At 35.6% G+C, this 26,090-nt stretch overlaps 1 protein-coding gene across 2 annotated transcripts in view; it reads right to left on the bottom strand.

The window, feature by feature from the left end:
• Positions 1–26,090, bottom strand: part of DTL (denticleless E3 ubiquitin protein ligase homolog) — a 45,454-nt gene that overhangs the window by 10,641 nt on the left and 8,723 nt on the right. For both annotated transcript variants that reach the window (XM_074222614.1, XM_074222613.1), the window contains exons 3-13: positions 25,747–25,845; positions 24,217–24,278; positions 24,022–24,142; positions 22,196–22,261; positions 21,148–21,260; positions 20,648–20,721; positions 16,108–16,211; positions 15,626–15,730; positions 10,151–10,263; positions 4,047–4,136; positions 1,027–1,162 (exon numbers count right to left, since the gene is read on the bottom strand). In XM_074222614.1, coding sequence (XP_074078715.1) covers positions 1,027–1,162; positions 4,047–4,136; positions 10,151–10,263; positions 15,626–15,730; positions 16,108–16,211; positions 20,648–20,721; positions 21,148–21,260; positions 22,196–22,261; positions 24,022–24,142; positions 24,217–24,278; positions 25,747–25,845 — 1,083 coding nt within the window. The remainder of the gene's footprint in view (positions 1–1,026; positions 1,163–4,046; positions 4,137–10,150; positions 10,264–15,625; positions 15,731–16,107; positions 16,212–20,647; positions 20,722–21,147; positions 21,261–22,195; positions 22,262–24,021; positions 24,143–24,216; positions 24,279–25,746; positions 25,846–26,090) is intronic.

Here is a 26,090-nt window from a genome sequence, read left to right as displayed (position 1 = left end):
ATTCAAATCTCAGCTCTGCTATGTACTGTGTGACTATGACAACTCATTCGCCTCTTTTTCTTTATCTGTAAAAGGAGAGCTGAACTAGGCTATTTATAAAGGTCTCATTAAGGTCAAATCTTACAAATCATTAAATGTTATTTGATGATGCACAAAACTCCACACAATACCAAGTAACCTGTTGAGGATAAGAATTCGGGGTTGAAAATCTAATCGGCTCTGCTTACAAATGAGTGAATTCTTATTCCCCCACATCAGAAAATGAGTGTGTGCCTGTTATACATCTTTCCATTTTACTTTCTACTTCCTGAAAGACCTTTGTAATTATATAGGCTTTGTGAAGGAAGCAGCCAGGTGTCCTGTGGAAGAGACAGAAGATGGATCAGGGGAGTTACCTCTTTATAAACAGCTTAGAACTCAAGAGTCCAAGAGACCCAAGAATTACAGTGGCCCAGGAGCTTTCAGCACCACCCCCACAGGTAGAAAAGCCCAAGACACTCTCCAAAGAGCAAGCGTTCACAACAAAGACCTGGCCACTACTTCTGCCAGTTCTACAGGCTCTGCCTCCTAGTAGTCAGAGCTATTTAAGAAACAGAAAAGAAAGGTCCTGTCACCATAGGTCTTGGTACGTTCAAATAGTTCAACATCAGAAAGTTATGGTTTTACTAATGGAAATGACACCAAAGAAGACATATTACCAACTGCTTTGCCACTGTACCACACAGATCACAGAGCCTTTCCAAATGACTGGTAGCTGAAAATTTCCTGTTATTTCTCCTCAGCACCTGGAAGGTGTAAGCTATTCTCTGACCATCACAATGACTATTTTTATTACTGAATGTACTTAGGTCAAATTCAGTAGCTTGGAACTGATTTATTTATGCTGAGGAGGTAACAGTTCTTTCCTTGACTTACATATAAATGGAAACAAGATGAAGTTTGGATTCAAACTATCTTTAAGAGCAGGTAAACAAACCTCCCCTCCTCAAACTACCAAACAAATTATGAAGTGAATGGTATACCTACCTAGGCCAGCTCTCTCCTCTGTTTTCTTTTGATATGCCCAACCCACTAAAGTATGTTTGTCTAGTGTTGGCTTTTCTTCGAGGCCAGGATTCAATCGCCAAACTTTCATGGTATTATCATCAGAGCATGTAGCAATCTGGGAGGGAAAGGCAACATTTATATAGGCTTTAAAGTTTATAAGTGCTTCACAAATATTGTCTCATGAGTCTCATAACAGTTCTGTATAATAAACACTACAAGTATTATTATTATTATTATCATCATCTCCATTCTGCAGCTCAAGGTAAAGTAGTCAATGCAAGTAATTTGTCAAAGGCCAGGATTTGAATCAGGTCTTCCTGAGAGACTCAGGTCATTATGTATCTTCCAATTGAGTCAAAGACTTGCAACAAAGCAAATCAAGCTAGGTCTTTAGAACCAACTTGGGTAGCATTTTGCTTGACTGAAAATCTCTTGCCCTAAATTGTTTTCAGGTAGGTCTATGACTTGACAACTTATTTATATGAAAATAGTTCTTTGCTCCTTTTGATCTACAAAAAGACTAAATACCTTTTCTTTCAAAATTAAAAAAGACATTAGAGGCCACCTAAGTCTATGATCCATGCCTGAACAGAAATATCCTTTCTACCTTCTCCAATGAGTGGTTATCCAACCTCTAGTTAAAGACCTCTAATAGTGAAAAGATTATTCCTGGGGCAGTTCATTCCACTTAAGTGTTTGAAAGTTTTTCTATCAAATAGAAATCTTCCTCACTTACGATTTCCCCATTTGCTTCTAGTTTGCCTTTGCATCAAGAAGAATAATTTTGATCCCTCTCTATTGGATAATCTATGAAATGTACAGAGAATTCTCACTTCTCCCTCATTTTAAAAACTATATTAGACTACTTAGACTATGTTATTCTACCTTAGATGTACTGCATTCATTCATTCATTCCATTTCAAGTCAGAAAATTCTTCCTGCAATTTAATGAAAATTATTTATGCTACAATTCATTTTTGTCAAGTCATAGTATGAGAGATATTAACACCTTTTATATCAATATGAAATCCTGTCAAGGCATCCAATTTCTTCCCTAGCTTCTTCTGAAGTATTTTTTACTTCACAACTCATCACATCTTCTTGCTACTCAAGTTCTACAATGATTCCTCATGGTATGGAAGTAGCCCTAGGTTCCTGAAGGCCATGACAGGATAGTACAAGTTCCAGAAAATGCTTCCAGGCTGCAAGGCTAACAGCACCTAAAGCATTAGCAACAGGATGCTGCCCAAGGACCACATGAACCACATTCATGACCTGGAGGTTGGGGTAGTAGGTGATGAGCATTTTTTGACAGCAGTATCTCATCAACAGCCTCCTTCATCTTAAGAGATTTGAGTTCTTTGTCCATAAAGGAAGTGCCCACACCAAGAAAATCACAGATCTTTTCAAGTCAGCTCAAAGTATTTACAGGTAGCTCTCTTCCAACTCCTGGCCAGTTCTCCAAGGCTCACCCATCAGCAGAGCTCAGGACTGGTAAAATGTGACAGGCAGAGGGAGAAGGTTCCTGTGAGGTCCATCTTCCAATAGGTACAAAAACAAATAAGAAAACATCTGGCTCCTTAGACTTAAGGAAGTTAAAAATAATCTTTGCCCCTTTAAAAATATCTGACCATTCCATTGCCCAGGCCTTTTATGGCAAAGAAAGTTTGGCCTGGAAGAAATATGGCAATTGGCCATCAATGCAAAAGCTGCTCTTGAGTATTTGTTTATACAATTTCTCTAATTCAGTAACCAAAGGGGGGAGAACCTCACGTGTCCTCCAAAACTCTGGCCCCCAAGAAAAGGTTAGCTTTTTCCTTTCCCTACCAGAACTCCAGGACTCCATAACTGGTATGGAAAAAATGCCTGGAATCTGAGTAGTCTTTAGCTCTATTCATCCTAGGATTAGGATGAAGTCCTCTTAGGGAGATGTCTAAAATGTGGTTACCAGATGGAAGTGTCAGTGTGGACTGATAGAAAGAGATACCATATTTGTTTAAACCTTTTGATATTTGTATACAACCCAAACTTTAAGGACTCTAAGGATTATTAAATTTAGTTGAAGAGAAAAATAATTCCCCCCAAATATAATGGCTTTGCATTTAATATTTAGTTCAGAGTTTAACAGTCCATATTAGAAACAATTTCATCTAGAAGAAAGAACATTGATCCACATAATACTTTAGTTTCAATTCAAGTCCTATCACTACCTAATATCACACTGGGCAAATCACTTTGCTCAGTTCCCAGTTATAAAATAGGGACACTACTACTTAAACTCACAATGCCAGGGAAAGGACCAAATGAAAAAATGTAGGTAATGCTCTTTATAACCAAAAAGAACTAGAGCTCTCTAATTCCCTCAACTGTTTTCATAATTGATTTCCAGGGCCCTTGTCATCCTGGTGACCTTTCTCTACATATACTATAGTTTGTCATCTCTTAAAACGTGGTGTCCATTATCAAACATACAACAAATGTTATGTCTGAGAAGTGCAGAGTAAATGCAACCCTATTAATTCCCTAAAAACTTTTAAAAATCACTCAAGTATGAGTTACCTTAAGTATAATTAGTAGCACAATGAGGCTTCATAAAAGAAGCTATTAGTATAGTTAGCTCTTTTCAGAAAGGTCTAACACACTTAATATTTACAACTCATAGTCCAAATTAGACTATTAATAATCAAGTTGTCATTTTTACTGACATAACACTAAGAATATGCAAAAAAGCAAAAATGTTGAATTATTATTGAAAGTATATTCAATTAAAATTTGGGGGTATTTTTGCTTAGGTTGAGCTGTCAAAGAGACTTGGAATTCATTCCTATTCATGACTGGAGAATAAGGTTTTTCTAAAACAGTAAGCAAAATTAGAATCTGCGTGACTAATGCCAATCCAGGCTTCGGATTAACATTTCATGCTGAAGGAGATGCTGAAACTAACTTTAAATAATTCTTAAGCCAAATCTCAAAAAACCCATGAAGATATAGTTACAAACCTTAGTAAAATCAGCTGGACACCAGCAGACAGATGTGACTTCTTGAGAATGACCCAGGAGCAAAGTAGGAGGACACCAAGGCTCAGATATCTATTCTCCCCACAAAAAAGAAAACAAAGTTAATAATAGCAATAATGTATCTATCTATCCATTCATCTAGGGATGGATGGAGATAGATAAGATAGACAGGTTATATATTATAATAAGTTAAATATTGATTTTATCATAGGCAAAATAAATTTAATTATTTAATCCTATGAGATAGAAGCTAGGAGTTTATGCTTTATCCTAGATTCCTTTTAGGCAGGTTAGAAATGTCTTCAGTAAAATTCATTCTAGCTAATTTTCTTATTCAAATTTTAATATACCTAAGGATGTGTCATCATCTTTGTAATTTTCAGTGTGATTTTTAAAGATGGGTCATGTTGTACAATGCTATTTCTTTGACTAAGAGATTCATTCTCCTTTGCTGAATGTTACTAGTGATATTTTTTGATAGCTTCTTTCAACTGATTCATGCAATAACTGTCAATTGTTCCTTTTTTACAGGTCATGAGAATTAATCAGTAGAAAAGAATATATGCAATTTCATGTAACTATTATTAGCACATGAATTTAGAAAATTACTAGGAGGAAAGTTGGTAAGAGACACAGGGACAAAGGCTAAGATTCTTATCATTCTGAGGAATTGGATCATGGCTCATTTCTTTCCTTTTTTTATTTCTGAATTATAAGATTTTATATTTATATTTATTTTATTTATTTATAATTTTACTTCCCTCCCCCCAACCCCCACAGAAGGCAATTTGTCAGTCTTTAAATTGTTTCCATGGTATACACTGAATCCAAATTGAATGTGATGAGAGAGAAATCATATCTTTAAGTTGAGAAACAAAGTATAAGAGATAGCAAGATCAGACAATAAGATATCAGTTTTTTTCCCTAAATTAAAGGTAATAGTCCTTGGTCTTTCTTTGGACACAGATGGCATTCTCCTTTGCAGACAGCTCCAAATTGTCCCTGATGCACTGATGGAATGAGCAAGTCCATCAAGGTTGATCATCACCCCCATGTTGCTGTTTAGGGTGTACAATGTTTTTCTGGTTCCGTTCATCTCACTCAGCATCGGTTCATGCAAATCCCTCCAGGCTTCCCTGAATTTCCATCCCTCCTAGTTTCTAATAGAACAAGTGTTCCATGACATACATACATACATACATACATACATACATACATACACCACAGTTTGCTAAGCCATTTCCCAATGGAAGGACATTTACTTGATTTCCAATTCTTTGCCACCACAAACAGGGCTGTTAAAAATATTTTTGTACAAGTGATGTTCTTACCCTTTTTCATCATCTTTTCAGGGTATAGAACTAGTAGTGGTATTGCTGGATCAAAAGTCATGCACATTTCTGTTGCCCTTTGGGTGTAGTTCCAAATTTCTCTCCAGAAAGGTTGGATGAGTTCACAGCTCCACCAACAATGTAATAGTGTCCCAGATTTCACACAACCCTTCCAACAATGATCATTGTCCTTTCTGCTCATATTGGCCAGTCTGAGAGGTGTGAAGTAGAACTTCAGAGAAACTTTAATATGCATTTCTCTAATAAGTATTGATTTAGAACATATGTCTATGGATTACTTTGATCTCCTCATCTGTAAATCACCTTTGCATATCCTTTGACCATTTGTTAATTGGGGAATGGCTTTTTTTCCTTAATTGACTCAGTTCTCTGTATATTTTAGAAATGAGTCCTTTGTCAGTAACATTAGTTGTAAAGATTGTTTCTCAGTTTACTACATTTCTTTTGATCTTGGTTACAGTGGTTTTGTCTGTGCAAAACCTGTTTAATTTAATGTAATCAAAACCATCTAGTTTGTTTTTAATGAAGTCCTCCATCTCTTCCTTGGTCATAAATTGCTTCCCTTTCCACAGATCTGACAGGTAAACTAGTCCTTGATCTTCTAGCTTGCTTATAATATTGTTTTTTATGTCTAAATCCTGTATCCATTTAGATCTTATCTTGGTATAGGGTGTGAGGTGTTAGTCTAATCTAACTTTCTGCTGCACTAACTTCGAATTTTCCCAGCAGTTTTTATCGAAGAGAGAGTTTATCCCAATAGCTAGACTCTTTGGGTTTATCAAACAGCAGATTACTATAATCATTTTCCTGCTATTGTACTTAGTCTATCCCACTGGTCCACCACTCTATTTCTTAGCCAATACCAGACAGTTTTGATGACTGATGCTTTATATAATTTTAGATCAGGTAGACGGCTAAGCCACTTTCTTCTGTACTTTTTTTTTGTTGAAGCCCTGGAAATTCTTGACTTTTTATTTCTCCATATGAATTTACTTACAACTTTTTCTAACTCTTTAAAGTAAGTTTTTGGAATTTTGATTGATAGGGCACCAAACAGGTAGTTTAGTTTTGGTAGAATTGTCATTTTTATTATATTAGCTTGACCTATCCATCACAGCTCATTTCAAGAAAAAGTGTAGGCAACAGTGAAAAGGATATTTGTGATGATGACTAAGTGAACTTAATAGAATCCTGCAGCTTGTGGCAGAGGGATTTAGCACACTGATTTGAAAGGGTATACACAACTCAATTTTTTGGAGGAACCTGTTGAGTTTTAATGAACTTACTTCTCTCCATGTATACAGCATTTACTCAGTGAATCAAAAAATTAAAAAATGGAATCAATTATCTAAATAGATTTTCTAATATCTGCTACTTCAAAGGGAGCTTTTGCATTGAATGTTATCCATAACAAACATCTTCACTGCTTAAGTCTATAAGGCTATGGAAACAACAATACCAGTTCCTTCAGATGTTTGCTTAATTTGTTTGCATAAATATATCTCATGTAAAGTCTTTCTTTCTAGGGATCAGAAATATAATAATAAATCCATGTTTAACAGGATGATAAAGGGATAAAATTCATTTTTAAAAAGGGCAATCCCAAATTAAATCAGGCTGTTTTTAACAACTTAGAGTTCTGGATCATTGATTATTATTATTTTTTTTTTTTGTTTTTTTGCAAGGCAAAAGGGGTTAAGTGGCTTGCTCGAGGCCACACAGCTAGGTAATTACCAAGTGTCTGAGACCGGATTTGAACCCAGGTACTCCTGACTCCAGGGCCAGTGTTTTATCCTAGCTACCCCGGGATCATTGATTTGTAAAAAACTGTCTGACAAATATTTATAGTCTTGAACATCAAAGGGATCCATCATTTTAGATATTTGATTATTTAGAAGGTAAGATTGGGACCCATTTCACTTGAGGATCAACTTTCTCTGATGAAAACATAGGTCCTTTTTTTGCTAACAACATTATTGAACTTAATATACATTATATACAATATATAATATACATATATATGTTAATTAAATATACATTGATATATGTATTGTATACATAATATTCAACAACATTGAACTTATATATATATATATATATTATATAAAATCATTCTGTGTTTTATGCTTTGCTTCCAAGTTGAAAGGAGAAGCATTTTGAGGTCCAAGGCCCAACTTCACTCTTACCTGTATTCAGAACACGTAAGATGCTAAAAGGAAATGCAGAGGGTTCTCCCTGATCATTCTGATTCATACACGTGTAATTTCCACACAGGGATTCAAAATTTCCAAACCCCTAGAACTACTTAGCTACCTCCATCAGTATCTTACTTTGACTCTCCTCTCTAACCCTCATCAAATCAATTTTCACACTTGAGGATGCAATCAGATCAGTATCTTTCCCTATTGAATCTCCTTACCCTGTCCAGTTGGAAACAAGACTAATCTTTATTCCCGCTATGAGATCATTTACACTTCCTAAAGTGTCAGGCTCAATGTTTTGCCAGTCAGTGGCAGTCAGGGGATTGTGCCAAAAACAGTATATTTATAGTCATCTTTATACTATTCAATGGCTACATCAAAAAAGAGTCAGGAGGGAGAAGAAATTAGGAAAAAACTATCACTAAAACCCTCACATTAAACACAACACAGAAACAAGCCTGGACACTGTCTTTTAAAATCATATTTTCCCTTTTGCTAATTTTCACAAAGTAGTAAGTTCAACTTGGTTCCTAAGATTTAAAACTTCATTCTTCTGCATCTATGTGTTTTCTAAGTCTTATCGAGGAGGTGGAAAACTTTGCCCTTAGATTTAGATAATTTTGGACCTTGAAAAAGTCTTTCTTTTTTTTTTCACAATGGATAAGAGAAACTGAACCACTCAACCAGGCAGGTTCAATTTTAGGAACAGAAACTTTGCCAGAGTCTCAAATATCAGAGGCTCACACTGAATTATGTGCAGACTGGCGGGAAAGTATATCACCCAAACCATGTCAATCAACACTGATGTGAGACCAAGCAATGAAAATCAGAACAGATCACAGATCACACATATGCAATGCCCTGAAAATGGGTTACAAGAAACCCATAAAAAATAATTTTTATCACAATTCTTATAAGAGAGGAAGAAGTCCCTGAATACCCACAGAGGAGGAAAAAAGACTCAGCATGCATTCGGTGAGCAAAAACTGCTAAAAAATGCCTGCAAAAAAATCATACCAAAAAAAGGTCACTTTGTGGAGATGAGAGCCAGAATAATACTAAAGTAGGAAAAGGAATGTAGATAAGACAATGAAGGAAAAATGAAGGGGGTAAAACAAATAAAAAATAAGAAGCTAAGGGAACCTAACCTTGAGTTAGAAATACAATCTTTGGGGGGGGGGTCATTTAACTTTCACTTCAATAAGAGAATCAGCTGCTGTTGTCAAGAACATGAGTAAATCTCAGGACACAAAATCAAATAAATTTTATAAAGCAGTGATGGGGTAAAGGTAGAGTTCTGAAGCACAGGCTATCTGACATGGATCTAATAACTTTTCTGACAAAAGAGACATTCTGACCTCAAAGGTCAGGATAGAGAATTTTTTTTTACTTAGGTGGAAGAAAGAGAATTACATAAATTAAAAAGCAATTTATTAATCTATCAAAAGAAATTTAGACATTTTACTTTTCTAGCTTTCAATTAAGAACAACATACAACTTCATTAAATTAACAGAGAATAGAATGTGACATTCTTTCAGTGAAGTATTACCATCATCTTGTGGACACTTAGAATATAGCTACAGACTTCTAAAAAGGTTATTTTCACAATTCTAGGTACATATAAATTGTCACCTGTTGAACATGATCACACCCATTCCCTAACACCAGCAAATGAAATGAATCAAAGGGCTAGATTCAGCAGAGTTCTAAATTTTCAGCTCCTGTCACCTTTTTTTTTTTTTAAAGATTTTTACAAGGCAATGGGGTTAAGTGGCTTGCCCAAACCACACAGCTAGGTAATTATTAAGTGTCTTAGGCTGGATTTGAACTCAGGTACTCCTGACTCCAGGGCCAGTGCCCTCCTGTCACCTTTGGAAAGCTTTAAAGTCACCCCAGCTCTATCTTGGGAAGGAGGACTTGATGGGATTTGGACAGGATATGAAGATGAGATTTAGACTCTGTAATCTTTAGTCACTGCTTAGATTAACTTCTTTTCCACTAATTTCCCATTAATACTTGGGAAATGCTGTGGAAACTTCTCAATTTTCAGATTTTATAAAGTCTATCCGTAATTTTCCATGCCTGAGCTACCAAAATATTGCTGTAACCAATTCCCAGTCTTTCCTCCCATTTTCCTCTCCCCAGACATCCCTCAATAACCAGCAAAAGTTTATTATTAAGTGACATTCTGACAGCTGATAACTTTGCCACAAAGCTTTAATTAAATTAAGTAAAAAGCAGAAAAATAGGCCTCAAGCAATTAAGCTTAATGTGAGTGCTGGATGTTTAAAAACCAAACAATCATATTTCATTAGGGTTAAGTGTAGCAATAAGACTGCAAGAGTAGCCACAGGGTCTGGATCTTTCTATGCCCAACTGGGAAAGGGAAGAATATTATCTAGAATCCTAACCATGGTAAAGAAATTAATAGCTCCATACAGAGGGCACAGGAGGCAGCATGTTTTTGTCAGAAGAAAAAGTAATTGATATTCTCTTTGAGTGTTACATTTGCAGCCAAGTTTGGTCACTCACCTTCCAGATGTAGGCAGACTCGTCACTTGAGCCACTAATCAGAAACTGATCATCTGGGCTAATGCTGGATTTGACATAAAAGGTTGAGTTCTGATGCCCATTGAAGACGGACACTGCCAAAGGAAGAAAACAAAAGGGCCAGCTCCTGTTACTCATGGGAGACAACTAAAGATGCCTAACATTTTCTAAAACACGCCCCTCTTTTCATCCCCAGGCAGTATAGCAGTCAAAGTTCTAGCCTTGGAAATAGGAAGACTTGGGTTCAAATCCCACTTTAGACACTTACTGGCTTTGTGGCCTTGGTCAAGTCACAGCCTTTCTTTGCCTCAGTCTCAACTGCAAAATGGGAATATAATAGTATCTTTCTCATGGAGTAATTGTGAGAATCAAATGAGATAATATTAGTAACAAGTATTTAGTTCAGTGTATAAGCACTAGTTCATACTCCTCTATTAGTTCACTTCCAAAAGGAAAAAAGACTAGGGAATATTAATATGGTGTCATTATCAATTAATCTGGTGCCAATAATTTCAATTGTTTTGCAATCATTTCCAATTCCTTCATGGCTCCCAAATGGGAGCTTTCTGGGCAGAAACATTACAGTTGAGGAAACCAAGGTAAATAGAGTGAAAGGAATCACACAGCTAGTCAGTATCTGAGGCTGGATTCTATCCACCCCCCTAAACTCTTTTCTGGACAACTTGATCATGGTTCAGTAAAGAACATCTTTTGAAAAGCACCTAATACAAGAGTTGTATAACATACTACCAATGAGGCCACAGGAAGAGGAGTTTTCTACTTCACCATCTAGCTGTACTGAAGCTGATCAGAGACATAGACATTAAGACTGCTCTGGGTTCTGGGACCTTTCTGAGCAGGGTAGGGGAAAAAAAAGCTGCAACATATGCTCAACTACCAAGGAAGCAGGTCTTTTTTAATGACAAGATTAAACATCTTCAAGATGGACAACATTCCTTTTTTTTGTAAAAGCATCATTTGAATTCTGGTTATGGTTAGCTCAGAGACCAGAAATGTCAGTGGTCAGTTGGGGTTGGGAGTAGGAAAAGTACAAATGGTATATTCAAATACATAACAAGGAAACAAAATTGGGCTTAGTCTTCAGATAATGAACTTCCCAGTATACAGGCAAATCATATTACTCAATTTTAACATTAATGTACTTGAAGGGTTCTACTCTAGGAGGCTAGAAAAAGCTCTTCCAGTTATTGGAGGAAAATCGAACACAATGGATTGGCAGAATCCTGCACTAAGTTATCATAGCAGGGATACTGAAGTTCAAAACTACTTTGAAAGAACTTAAGAGAGCCCTCTTTTAGGCAGAAGAAAGCTTAATCTTATACCTTCATTTTCCAGATGAAAATTAAGTAGGATATAACTTAATTAATTCAGGAAGATTTTATGTATACACACACACACACACACACACACACACACACACACACACACACAAATTTCCAGAAGTCTTCATTTTTCTTTGCACAAAGATTTTTATTAATATAATTACTGTGACAGACTATGGAAAAACTGGTTCCCTTGCTCTGAATATAGCTTTAAAGTTAGATTTGTTATTTTCTTCTCACCTTCTACCCTAAAACCAACTTTCCAGCAAGTCCATAAGTGTTTACTGCCCCCTTCTGGATTTCAGTAAAATTGAAGTGGTTACATCATTTGTTTCACTCTAAAGGTTGGGATAAATTTAATCTTCATGTGCTTATTTGGGCTCTTAACATTGTTTTCAGGGTTATCCTCAATCAGCTAGTATTATAATATACTGGATGAAGACATTATGCCCAATATATACTGACCTCAGAATATGCCCTCAAGGGTTCTCAGATATTTAAAAGAATAAGAAAGAAATTTCAACTGTTAAACACTGTCAGAATTTTCTTCATCTTGTGACTGTCAAAACCTGGTTGTTTCCTGAAGCCATCATTTATTTTGCTTTGAAACCATTTTCAGTGGAGGCTGGACTTTTTTACATTTCTTCTCTCCACCCAGATCTATGATCTCACATATTTATTGAGATCTTGAACTCCTTCAATTTTCTGTTCTTCCTAATTTCTATCTTATCTCTCTTCTTTAGCTGTTTCTTTCCCCACTAACCCTAAAATGGAGATATATTCCAGAGTTCTGGAGTCATAAGCTCCTTTTCTCTACATGCATTCTCTTAGCAAGTTCATCCATTTTCAAGGTTTTAACTATCTCTTTTATATGAATGTCATAAATCTGCATCTTCTCAAATTCTTTTTCCTAAGCTCGAGAACTGTATCTTTAACTGAACTTTGTTATCTGAATGATCTGTCAGCATTTGAAATTTAGTCTATCCATATTATAATCTCTTTCTCCAAACCAAATAGCCACTCCTATTTTTATTAAAAATACCCAATTTCTATTAAATTTTTTTATTCATCAAGGCCACAAACAACTTTGGAATTTTCCTTCTCCTCTACTCTTATATCTAATCAGTCACTAAGTCACAGATTTATAGAAGTATATAGAGGTATAATCTAATCCCTACACCACCCCCTCTTATGATATCTTTGAAAAGTAATTTATCTGATCCCCACTTGAGGACTTTCAGTGACAGGGGACCTATTACAACTTCTTCAGAAAGTTCAATTCACTTTTTCTTTTTTAGGTTTTTGCAAGGCAAATAGGGTTAAGTGGCTTTCCCAGGGCCACACAGCTAGGCAACTATTAAGTGTCTGAGGCCAGATTTGAACTCAGGTACTGACTCCAGGGCCGGTGCTCTATCCACTGCACCACCTAGCTACCCTCAATTGACTTTTGAAAAACTCTTAACTTCGATGAAATATTTCCTTTTATTAAATCTAAACCTACCTTTTATGGCTTTCACCAATTACTCCTACTGCCCTCTATGGGCAATCTTCAACTCTTTCCTTCATGAGTTCCTTAAATAACTGATAGCAGGGGCAGCTAGGTGGCAAAATGGATAGAGCACCGGCCCTGGAGTCAGGAGAACCTGAGTTCAAATGTAGCCTCAGACACTTAATAGTTGCCTAGCTGTGTGACCCTGGGCAAGTCACTTAACCCCATTGCCTTGAAAAAACCCAAATAAAAAAATAGATAAATGAAAAATGACTGATAGCAGTCACGTCCCAACTTAAATTTCTGTTCTCTAGCTAAACATCCAGAGTCCTTCCAACTGCCAGTCCTTACTTCTAAATCTTTTTCACACCCATTTCCAGATTCTCCTTTGCCATGGCCATGGTTCTAGTTCAAATTTTCATTACATTCAACTCAGGGAATAGACCATTAAGGAGTCACTTTTAGTCTCCCTCCTCAATCCATTTTATATACTTTATCCAGGGGAAATTTCTTAAATACTTACTATAGAATAATCTCCAAAATCATAGCATACCATTCAGGGTCTTTCTTCCATGATCTAAACAAACAACTCTTTTGACCTTAACCCTGCCCCCCCTTTTCATATTAGCCAAACTAGATAAACTAACTCATAATCACACTTTTATTTCTTGGCTGTTTCACTTTCTCTGATTCAATTGTTCTATACCCTTTATCTCATCTCCTCCTGTTTAAACTCCACTCATCTCCTTGAAGGGTTACTTTATATACTGCTTCCTCTTCTCAGCCTTCCTTGACTCTTTCAGTTAGGATTGTGTATTTAGAACATGTACACATAACATAAGGCAATAATCTTCCTGATTTTTTTTTATCTTCCTAATAACTCTAGGAAGGTAGCTTGGTAGCTCAGTGAGCAGAACACTGGCCCTGGAGTCAGAAGGGGACTTGAGTTCAAATTTGACCCCAGACACTTAATAATTACTTAGCTATGTGACCCTGGGCAAGTTATTTAACCCTGTTTCCTTGCAAAAAAGAAAAAAAAAAGACAGTAATCAAAAAAGTTAACAGCACTCTTGTCAGAAGTGTGAACCTCCTAGTCGACTCTAAGCTCCTAGGGCTTATGACCTAGGGCTATATATTATTCATCTCTGTATGGTCCAAAGTACCAGAATAGTGCACTGTACTTATTAGATGCTCAAGAAATTTTTTAGTGAATAATCAAATGTTTGGGCATCATTTGCTTCCTGAGGAATAATTTCATTTTCTTATATAAGGAGATTATAAACACTCAAATTATTTCAGGAGCCCAGAAACAGAGTAAATGAAATATTAAGTCTAAATTTAAAGCTAGAGTATAATATAAATGGTAGAAGAAGATAATAAACGTGTTTTTAGGCTATTTTACCTCCGTGGACCATTATGTACCATACAAACAAGTCTTAAATATTTTTGGTAAAAAAGTCAAGGTGTTATATTTACAAAAAAATTTTCTGAAAAGTCTACTGTGTATATAAATGAGCTGGAAGCCATTAGGGGTCCAAGTTCTGGTTTTATTTAGGGAATAAGCAAAATAAATATCATAAACTCTCTTTCAAAATCCTCTTAACTTGTGTTTAGACAACATCAGAAATAATCCAGAGCATCTTAAGTGCCAGTCTTGATTCTGCTTTTGATAATAATATCCTAACAACAGTCAAATAGAAAATTCTGTCTCTGGAATCTTTTCTAAGAGCTCAACTGCAACCGCTAACATTCTTTACTGTTTTAAGGTTTCTTGTTTATTACTCTTATCATTTTAGTTTTAGTGAGGACTGTATGGCTCTAAGGACTGGTAAAGGAATTAGAAGTTCTCTCCCTGCAGAGTTGTGCTCTAATCAGGTCCAAGTAAAGGTATATCTTGCTTTAAATAATTGGTACATTCCTGGAAAGGTATATTAAATTATGTCTTTTTTTTTTAGGTATTTTGCAAGGTAAATGGGGTTAAGTGGCTTGCCCAAAGCCACACAGCTGGGTAATTATTAAGAGTCTGAGACCGGATTTGAACCCAGGTACTCCTGACTCCAGGGCCGGTACTTTATCCACTGTGCCACCTAGCCATCCCTAAATTATGTCTTAAAAGTAAATTTGGAAAACTTGCCATTTGAATGAATACTTGCAGGAAACTTCTCATTTTGAGAGAAACCTTCTGAAACATAAATATGTAAGTACTAAAAAATTAATCTGGTCTGTAAATATGAATTTTCATAGATTTTTGAAAATAAAATATCAAGCATGCTTTTAATAATTAAATAGATCTATTATGGAGCATGGATGGAGGTCAGTACCCTAGTTCCTAGAGAAACTGCCATTTGGGCCTTAATCTCAGCAGAGCAACCTTAACAGTACATGCTTTTCTAAATAGCATGGAAATACAAACAACAAAAAAAGTCATTCCTCTGATCTCAGCCAATTGGGACTAAGGTGGATATTATTTAAGATGACTAACAGGTAAATTAGAATCCTGATTTCGTACTTCATATCCTATCTGAGATATGTTCCTAGCAAGTATACTGTTATGATGAAAACAAGCAGTTGACTTTGAACAAAAATACTTCCAGAAACACTATTTCGAAGACACCACTACTTTACCTGGAGAAGTCTTTAATCCTGTCATATTGAACATGTAGATATTGTCATCTGTGCAGTTAGCAAACAAAGTAGAGCCAGTAGAGTCCAAAATTAAACTTGAGTACCCTGAAGAAAGAAGACTTCTATCAGCAGGTCACTTGGTCAGTGTTAAAAATGGATCATGGCTATGAATAGATCATTCCAAAAGAATGATCCGATTTCTGCTTCTTCCAGGAAAAAGAATCTTTTCTTTAATGGGAAGAGAACAATCTCCAAATTTCAGAAATTTCTTATTAGCCTTTCATGTTCCAAAAAGATCAAACAACAATAATACAACAATGCCACAGGTGTATAAACCAAAAATTCCCAAGGGCAATGATTCCATTTATATAACTATAAAGGTGGTTGGTTAATATGACATTTTTACTTTTAAAGCTTTGGAACAAACTTGAAATCCCCCTGGTTCCCCTGAGGTCAGGGTGCCCAAGAAAGGGTTTACTCACCTAGTTTTCGTGTGCTGCTGCCTGGGTATGGGAAGGATTTGTAAGCCATAGGCTCCTGTCGAAAGGTAGTATAATTCTTGCGCAAATCCCATACTTTGACCACTCTAAAAGAAAAGATAGGAAACAGGAGACTTTTAGAACAGTTTCTTCCCCTCTCTGATTTGCTTATCATTTACTAAGTATAGGATGACTTTTGGCAGAACTTCTTGGGCATCTTCCTTCAGGTACACTGAAAAAATCTCATTGAGAAGTGTTGCCCGAGAGTTTATATAGATAGACCACTGTGAAGCTGTTTGATAAAAGGGAAACAGATGTGATCTTACCCAATGATAGCAGTCACCTTGAAGTTTACTTGAAGGGAAAGGAAAAGGAAGAAGGTTGCTCTTGATAATACATTGTTTTCTTTTTTTAAGGTTTTTTTTTTTTGCAAGGCAAATGGGGTTAAATGGCTTGCCCAAGGCTACATAGCTAGGTAATTATTAAGTGTCTGAGGCCAGATTTGAACTCAGGTACTTCTGACTCCAGGGCTGGTGCTTTATCCACTGAGCCACCTAGCCGCCCCAATACATCGTTTTCTGCAAGCATTTTCCAAGTCTATAATATTCAGTATATATCCTTCAACACTGGTTAATGGAGTACTAGCCAAGGCTATTTTTATATTCATGAGATCTTAAATAATAAAGACCATAAGCTGTCCCTTGAAATGTTTAAATAACATCATAAATGATATAATTGTCTTAATCTTCCACTTATTGACAATTTGAAATAATTAGGGTTAGTAAATTTGTACAAAATCTGATTAAGAAAGAGGAGCCAACCAAACCTAGCTAATAATTTCTCTAGAAAGACGCCAAGTTTTAGAAGGTATAAAGTCTAAACATTTCAGAGACTACAAAAAAAATGTTGTCTTCCAATAGATGCTACAAATAATAAGACAGCAAGAAAAAAAAACCACAGCTCTAGTGAAGCAAATACACATCCATGCAGTAAAATGATTTTTGACCTTCCCCCCTCCCAATAGAGTAACATTATCAATAGTTACCAGCAAATCCAAGCAGACTATTTTTTTTTAGAAATGCAGAAATAGCAAAAGCATTATTGTAGACATTTTACTCTTACCCAAGGCCTCAGAAAACCTTGTTTCTCTAAGGTTACTCCTCCAGAGAATGTCTGAAAAGTTCCCGACAATATTGAAAAAGCTTAAAGTAATAGTGGTGGAATTGTCTAGGATTAATCTAATTCCATGTAAAGAGACTCATCATCACACTGGTCAATAATTTACAAAAATGGCTTACTAAGTCATTAAAGTGATTAGGCTCTGCATCAGGGGATTGAGTACACACCTCAACAAAATCTCAGATCCCTGAAATATATATATACCTATAAGACACTGAGGCCTTATTGTTAGGTTGGAAAAGCAGTCAGCTTTTGTAAGGGTTCCAATCAAAAATGTAAACAAACAAAAAAAAAAACCCTGAAATAATCAATTTTCTTCTTTCGGGTTACAGAAATATTCTGTTCTTAAATCCAGGGAGATAAATGTCTAATCCTCAAACTCTAGGAACTTTGGCAGTTAAAATAAAGATTACTGCAATACAGAATTAAATTTACTAGTCTTTTTTTCTTTTTTTATTAAAGATATTATTTGAGTTTTACAATTTTTCTCCCAATCTTACTTCCCTCCTCCCCCACAGAAAGCAATCTGCCAGTCTTTATTTTGTTTCCATGTTGTACATTGATCCAAATTGAGTGTGATGAGAGAGAAATCATATCCTTAAGAGGCAAAAAGTCTAAGAGATAACAAGATCAGACAATAAGATATCAGCCCCTCCCCCCAAATTAAAGGGAATAGTCTTTGAATTTTATTCACAGCTCTTTATCTGGATACAGATGGCACTCTCCTTTGCAGACAGTCCAAAATTGTTCCCGATTGTTGCACTGAAGGGATGAGCAAGTCCATCAAGGTTGATCATGACCCTCATGTTGCTGTTAGGGTGTACAGTGTTTTCTGGTTCTGCTCATTTCACTCAGCATCAGTTCATGCAAATCCCTCCAGGCTTCCCTGAAATCCCATCCCTCCTGGTTTCTAATAGAACAATAGTGTTCTATGACACACATATATACCACAATTTGCTAAACCATTCCCCAATTGAAAGACATTTACTTGATTTCCAATTCTTTGCCACTACAAACAGAGCTGCTATCAATATTTTTGTTCAAGTGATATTTTTACCCTTTTTCATCATCTCTTCAGGGAATAGACCCAGTAGTGGTATTACTGGGTCAAAGCGTATGCTCATTTTTGTTGCCCTTTGGGTGTAGTTACAAATTTCTCTCCAGAAATGTTGGATGAGTTCACAGCTCTACAACAGTGTAATAGTGTCCCAGATTTCCCACAACCCTTCCAACAATGATATTGGCCAGTCTGAGAGGTGTGAGGTGGTACCTCAGAGAAGCTTTGATTTGCATTTCTCTAATGATTAATGATTTAGAGCAATTTTTCATATGGCTATGGATTGCTTTGATCTCATCTGTAAATTGCCTTTGCATATCCTTTGACCATTTGTCAATTGGGGAATGGCTTTTTGTTTTAAAAATATGACTCAGTTCTCTGTATATTTTAGAAATGAGTACTTTGTCAGAATCATTAGTTGTAAAGATTGTTTCCCAGTTTACTACATTTTCTTTTGATCTTGGTTACAGTGGTTTTATCTGTGCAAGAGCTTTTTAATTTAATGTAATCGAAATCATCTAGTTGGTTTTTGGTGATGTTCTCCAACTCTTCCTTAGTCATAAACTGCTCCCCTTTCCATAGATCTGACAGGTAAACTAGTCCTTGATCTTCTAATTTGCTTATAGTATTGTTTTTTATTTCTAAATCCTGTAAGCATTTGGATCTTTTCTTGGTAAAGGGTATTAGGTGTTGGTCTAATCTAAGTTTTTTCCATACTAACTTCCAATTTTCCCAGCAGTTTTTATCAAAGGGAGAGTTTTTATCCCAATAGCTGGACTCTTTGGGTTTATCAAAAAGCAGATTACTATAATTGTCTCCTGTTTTTGCACCTAGTCTATTCCACTGGTCCACCACTCTATTTCTTAGCCAATACCAAACAGTTTTGATGACTGATGCTTTATAACAATTTTAAATCAGGTAGGGCTAAGCCCCCTTCTTTTGCATTTTTTTCATTAAATTCCTGGAAATTCTTGAATTTTTATTTCTCTATATGAATTTACTTACAATTTTTTCTAACTCATTAATTTTTTTGGATTTTGATTGCTAGGGCACTAAACAGGTAGTTTAGTTTTGGTAGAATTGTCATTTTTATTATATTAGCTCTACCTATCCAAGAGCAGTTGATATTTGCCCAGTTATTTAAATCTGATTTAATTTGTGTGAGAAGTATTTCTGAGTTTCTGAGTCTGTCTTGGCAAATAAACTCCCAGGTATTTTATATTGTCTGAGTTTACCTTGAATGGGCTTTCTCTTTCTAGCTCTTCCTGCTGTATCTTGCTAGACATATATAGAAAAGTTGAGGATTTATGAGGATTTATTTTTATAACCTGCAACTTTGCTAAAATTGCTAATTTTTTCCAGTAGTTTTTTGGATGATTTCTTGGGATTCTCTAGGTACCATCATGTCATGTGCAAAGAGTGAGAGTTTTGTCACTTCCTTTTCAATTTCTATTTTCTTCTCTAATTGCTGAAGCTAACATTTCTAATGATATTGAATAGTAGTGGTGATAATGGGCACCCTTGTTTCACCTACTTGATCATAATGTATTATCCTAGTGATAACTTGTAATCATTTTGCTAAGATTTTATTTAAGATTTTTGCATCTATATTCATCAGGGAAGTAAGTCTATAATTTTCTTTCTCTGTTTTAACTCCTCCTGGTTAAGGTGACAGCACCATATTGGTTTCATAGAAAGAGTTAGGCAGAGTTCCATATTTCCCTATTTTTCCAAAGAGTTTATATAGAATTGGAACCAATCGTTCCTTAAATGTTTGGTAGAATTCGCTTGTGAATCCATCAGGCCCTGGAGATTTTTTCTTAAGGGAGTTCAATGATGGCTTGTTGAATTTCTTTTTCTGCAATAGGGTTGTTTAGGTATTTAATCTCCTCTTCATTTAACCTGGGCAACTTATATTTTTGTCAATAGTCATCCATTTCACTTAAGATTATCAAAATGTACTAGTCTTAAAGAGTCATAATTTCTGAATGAATTACAGTCCTGACTTTAATCCTTATGAGCTGTGCAACCAAAGTCTCTATGAAGCCATTTCCTCATAGATGAAATGAAGATGAAAATACTTCAGTGATCCACCTCACAGGTTTGGCACGAGGAAAAGTACTTTGTAAATCTTAAAGGCACCATAAGTGTGTGAACTATTTTTTCTCTCTTATTCTCAAAGTAGAAGAAACCTAACTGGATTGATTTACTGTTTCTCTGGTTTCAGTTAGGCTATCCTATCAGAGGATACAAACTGAATTGTAATGGGTTTTGTTGGTTCAAAGGTAGTATAAACTATATTCTTACCCATCCACAGCTCCTGCTGACACAAGAGTGTGCTCATCCTGAAACAGGACCACTGTTACACTCTGTTGGAAATCCTGAAAACAGGAAAGAAAAAAGCGAATAGTTCCTTTTGATTCTGATGTTGATAGCATTAATGATTTCATTAACTACCTAGTTTTCTCTTATCTTCTTTCAACAACTAGAATCTGGCAGAAATGGCTTCTAGTCTACACCCTATTTATAGTATAGTACCTTAAAATCTAATGTCCTATCAATAGCTCTTCTTTATAATTAAGATATTCTTGAAATCTACCCCAAATGTTCATATGGACTATTTGAGCCTGATCCTGTGGTAGACTATTTCACTCTTGCATGGGTCTGATCAGTCACAGTCAGACACAATATGCGTGTGACTTGACTCCAACATAGTGATGTCATTTTGGTCCCATTCAAGAACAAAACAACCTAGAAAACAATTCCTTCATAAGATCTAAAATAGTTTAAAAATCTATAGCACCTACCACAGAAGGAGCAAGTCCTCTTGAAATCTGCTTCTTCTTGGATTTCAATGGGGTTGATTTGTCCAAAGTGTTGTGAGCTCCACTGATCTGATTCACTTGTCTATAAAATCCATCTGTAAAATATTGATATTTGGTCTCATGTTGATATTTAATAGTGAAAACAAAATAGAAAGGGTTTCCCTGTGAATTCATTTGTTTGTGATTAGGTAAGTGAAATTAGTGCTAGAAAGAACTGTATTACATTTAGTGAAATGTTCTTAGTGTACTAAAGAAAAAGGTACATAGAAAATGATAGGATCAATAAAAGTGACTAGGTGTAAAATAACAGAAAGATGCTATTACGAGGCTTTCTAAATTATTAAGAGGATAACAAAGTAATTTGACTGTGCATTACTTTAGTCCAAATCTTCAAAAGCAAGCATTTAAATTAAAACTAAGGTAATTTTTTTACTCTTTTTCATTCTATTTTATAACTTTAACTCTTTTGTCAGTTTAAAAATGAATTTGCTTTGATAAATTAATTTGTTCTAATGATGGTCATTGTTTTTACTACTGTCATTGCTGGATACACCTCTTACCCAACAAGTCTTCCTTTGTAATAAATAAAAGCAATAAAAGAAAATTAACAGACAGTGAATACATTTTTTTAGCTGGTTTTTTTTTGTAAGGCAAATGGGGTTAAGTGGCTTGCCCAAGGCCACACAGCTAGGTAATTATCAAGTGTCTTGAGATTGGATTTGAACCCAGGTACTCCTGACTCCAAGGCCAGTACTTTATCCACTACACCACCTAGCCACCCCACAGTGACTACATTTGATAAAATATGCATCATTTTGAATCTACTGTAGTCCCTTATAAACTGGGATCTGAAGGAAATCTAAAAATTTCCAACTGGTGATGCTCCTAGATCAATAGGAATCTCTTAACAGTTATGTGAACACACATTCCCCCTAGTGGTCATTAGAAAAAATTATTCTACATTTCATTCTAGATACTGTAATTAGATTAAAGAGTTCCCATGTTTAAGCAAAGTTAAAAGAGTTGTTACCTTTCTTATTGCATCTAGTATCCCAAACCATAATGTTACCATCTCTTCCACCTGTACAAAAGACAGCTAACAAAAAAAAATCACTGTTAAAGAAATGTCAATATTAAAGAAATACTGTTTGCACACACGCGCGCGCGTGAGTGTGTGTGTGTGTACACACTTTAAGCCTCTTGAAGTCATGGGCTATTATAACTCCTCCACATGAATTCCCAATGACCAACATGGTGCCTAGTACATTGTAGACATTTAAATAAATGCTTGCTGATCAACTGAGCTCTATGTATATGTATAAATACATATATACATACACACATAGTCAAGTTCTTTATTAGCTAAGGAAATTACAGGATTCATCATTGGAAGGGATCTAAGAGATCACTTAATCACAGAATCTCCTTTGAAAGGGAAATCTAGTTCGGACCTTGTTTTTGAATGAGGACAAAATAAGCAATTATTAAATACTTTGCCCACAGTTCAGAGCACAGATTCAATTTCAGTTCTCTGACTCCAAATCCAGGATTTGTTCTATTAAACCTGCTTAAAACCAGACTCATTTCTATCATCTTCTCCATAAATAGTGAATCAAGAATGGTACTCAGAAAATGCAAGAGAATGAATAATCCTAAAATGTAAGCCACTGACTAAAAGTATAAAACCAGTAATTCTTTCCACCCCACAAATGAAAATTATCAAAAAGATATCTTGAAGGAAACAAAGCTTTAGACAAGTTTTTCTTCTTTTGTCAATTCTTCTTAGGGACTTTAGGGATCAAATTTAGGTTATTTTTTAAAATAAAAAAATTTTTTTTTACAAAAAAGATGTGTATGTCTATTAAGGAGTAAGTATATCTTACTTTGCAAAATAACTTTGCTTCTGAAAAGCGGTGAAAAAAATCAAAACTGTATTTGCCCCTCTATGGGCTGTGCTGTTAACATCAGTAGCAGGCAAACAAATATGAAGTGACCTTTCCATAAACAATCAAGTATAATAGTTCACTGTATATCTTTACCTAAAAGTACATTTCCATAGTAATGAAACTTTCAAAATTGCTCTGAGTGGAGGGTATATCTAGGGGAAGGTGCTCTCTTTACACCCCTCAAAAAAAATTAACTCATTGATTAGATGGTGACCAATATTACATATTTTTGTGCACATGGTATCAGCCCTGATTGGTTGATTCATTGATAAGGGGCTAAAATTTTGGACTTGACTTTTTAAAAAAGCAAAAACATATAGATAGAAAGACAATGAAAGGGACTAAACCTAGAGAATAAATTAAGTTGTTCAGAGAGAGGCCTGTGAATGGACTAAGGCAGCAATGGCAAAATAGTAACTGTCAGGATCAAGCCAGGAGGGGCTGGAATTTGAGCTAGTAGGCAATGGAATTAGCTCACTCTTGGCTGGAAGAAATAACAGGAACAAATCCAGTACTAAAAGCCCAAAGGACTTTTTAAATTTCTGAGATTTAGGGCTCATAGAAAGAAAAGGAGAATGAGGTTGACTGTTTACAGAGTTGAACATAAATTCTCTGCATTTCTGTCCTTTAAGTAAGGCCTCTCCTTTACAGCATGTTCTTGTTTACTATAGACAACCTCACCTCCCCCTGCAGCCCATCTAGCTGAATACCAGACCCAAGCTGAGTGGATTCAGTGTGAGTCCCTTCCCTCTGTTGAATGAACTATCTGTATTTAATGTTGTTATCGGTCTTAGTAGTTGTAGAATACAATTGACTTGCCTATAGCAACCTAAATCATAAGTTGCAAATTCGTTGACTCCTAATCAAACTGTTCATCACGTACAATGAAAAATTAGGTACAAACACTCACCTTTCCCAAATTTAGAGAAGGCAACTGACTTGAGGCTGCATTGATGTCCTTTGCAAACTCCCATCAGCTCACCAGTTTTCACATCCCAAATCTTGGCTGTCTGATCTCCTGATGCTGTGACCTTCCAGAAATAAGGAACCAGTTTAGTCAGAGACTTACCAGTCTTTATTTAGAACCAAAAAGAAAGTCACTTACAAGTCTGTGCTCTCCAGGGACCCAGGCCAAGTCAAAGATAGCATTCCAATGGGCCATCCACTCTACACAAAGAAAAGAGAGAACAAACTAGAATAGTGATTTTGGGAACCACACTAATAGTAAATAACTATTCTGACAGTTCTGGAGACAAGCTGAGGACAGGTGATCTGTCTCTCACTGCTTCAATGCCACTTCTACACTAGTTTAGGGTCTTGCTCCCACTGTCATCACTATCTTTTTAACATTATTTTTTCCAATTACATGCAATGATAGCTTTCCATTTATCTTTTGGTAAGCTTTTGAGTTCCATATTTTTTTTACATCCTTCCTTCCCCCCTTCCCCCCCAAGTAATCTGAAAGGTTTAACAAATTTCCATATTAGTCATATTTTATCACGACTATCTTGACTCTGGTCTTTGTCCTAGACAAACTCATCAATTTTTTTAATTAAAAAATTAGAAAAGCAGCATGCTATCAGTAATTGGAGCAACAACCACTATTAATTCAAATAAATGTTGAATGAATGAATAATAGGTCCATTTTCTGAGCAATCAGAATGCAAATGATATCAAAGTTATATTGTAATTTTGCTGCAAATTTGACATTAAAATTCAAATTTCTTATTTCTGGCACAATCTCTCCACCATTTCCATAGCATTCAAATATAATTCAGCAAAAATTGTCCAATCCTATCAAATATCCCTTCAAAAGTCTCTCAAATCAGGGGCAGCTAGGTGGAGCAGTGAATAGAGCACTAGGCCTGGTGGAGTCAGGAGGACCTGAGTTCAAATTCGACCTCAGACACTTAATTGCCTAGCTGTGTAACCTTGGGCAAATCACTTAACCCCATTGTCTTAAATAATAAAAACAATGAAACTCTCAAATCCACTTCTTCTACCCAATCTCCACAATGACCATATTAGCTTATGCTGATATTATCTAATCTAAAGTATTAATCTTTTAACTAATTTCCTATTTATGGTCATATCACTCTTGAATTCATCCAATAATGAATGGACTCCTTAACAAATATTTGAAGTACTTAAAAACCTTCAATGTTAAAGGGAGCTATTATATCTTAATTCACTGCCTTGGCAGGCAAGGCTTTCCACATACCGCTCCTTTATTATTGGGGACACTTTTCTACACTTTCCCTTCTCTGGATCTTTATCCCTGCCATTTCTTCTCTCTGCAGTATCCCAGCCCCCAATAATCTCCACTTATTGAAATTTAACCTGTCTTTAAATCCAATTTAAATGTCCTATCTTTCATAAGTTTTCCCTCTAAACTTCCATAATATTTTTCTTACCATCTATGACATTTATTATATTCTACTTTGTAATCTATAGCTATTTCTATTTTTCCACTCCACCTTCCCAATTAGACTGTAAGCTTCTTAAGGAGAGCTATTATATCCTCATGTGCTTTGTAATCTCCAATGGCACTCAGTACTTAGGACCACAAAATTTTGAAGTTGTGAATTAATGTTTTTCTCAATGTGTTTTAAGTCTACGAACTATAAAGATTTACCTTGGAAGAACTTTCTTTTGCAACTGTGAGATTCTGTGTTATATAGTCTTACAAAGCCTTCTTCATTGGCCACTGCAAGGACGTGCTCTACATTGGGAGCTACAGATGAAAAAGGTGAAGAACAATATGAACACTACCACCAAAAGTATAGGTTGAAGATGGTCAAATAAAATAAAACTACTGAAGAAATCTACTTGAGACTGAGAAAAATGTAATATACATATAATATATAATACAAGTCAAATGCTAGGAGTTAAGATAGGGATTAATTTGAAGACTAAGTTTCCTTAGATTTCCACAATGCCTCCTTCTGTTTATTCAAATTTCCAATAAAACCTAAATCC

This window comes from Macrotis lagotis, chromosome 2 (assembly GCF_037893015.1).
Source record: "Macrotis lagotis isolate mMagLag1 chromosome 2, bilby.v1.9.chrom.fasta, whole genome shotgun sequence".
NCBI classification, from domain to species: Eukaryota; Metazoa; Chordata; class Mammalia; order Peramelemorphia; family Peramelidae; genus Macrotis; species Macrotis lagotis.
The sequence above is the reverse complement of the archived record's forward strand: the minus strand, read 5'-3'. Positions and strand labels throughout refer to the sequence as shown.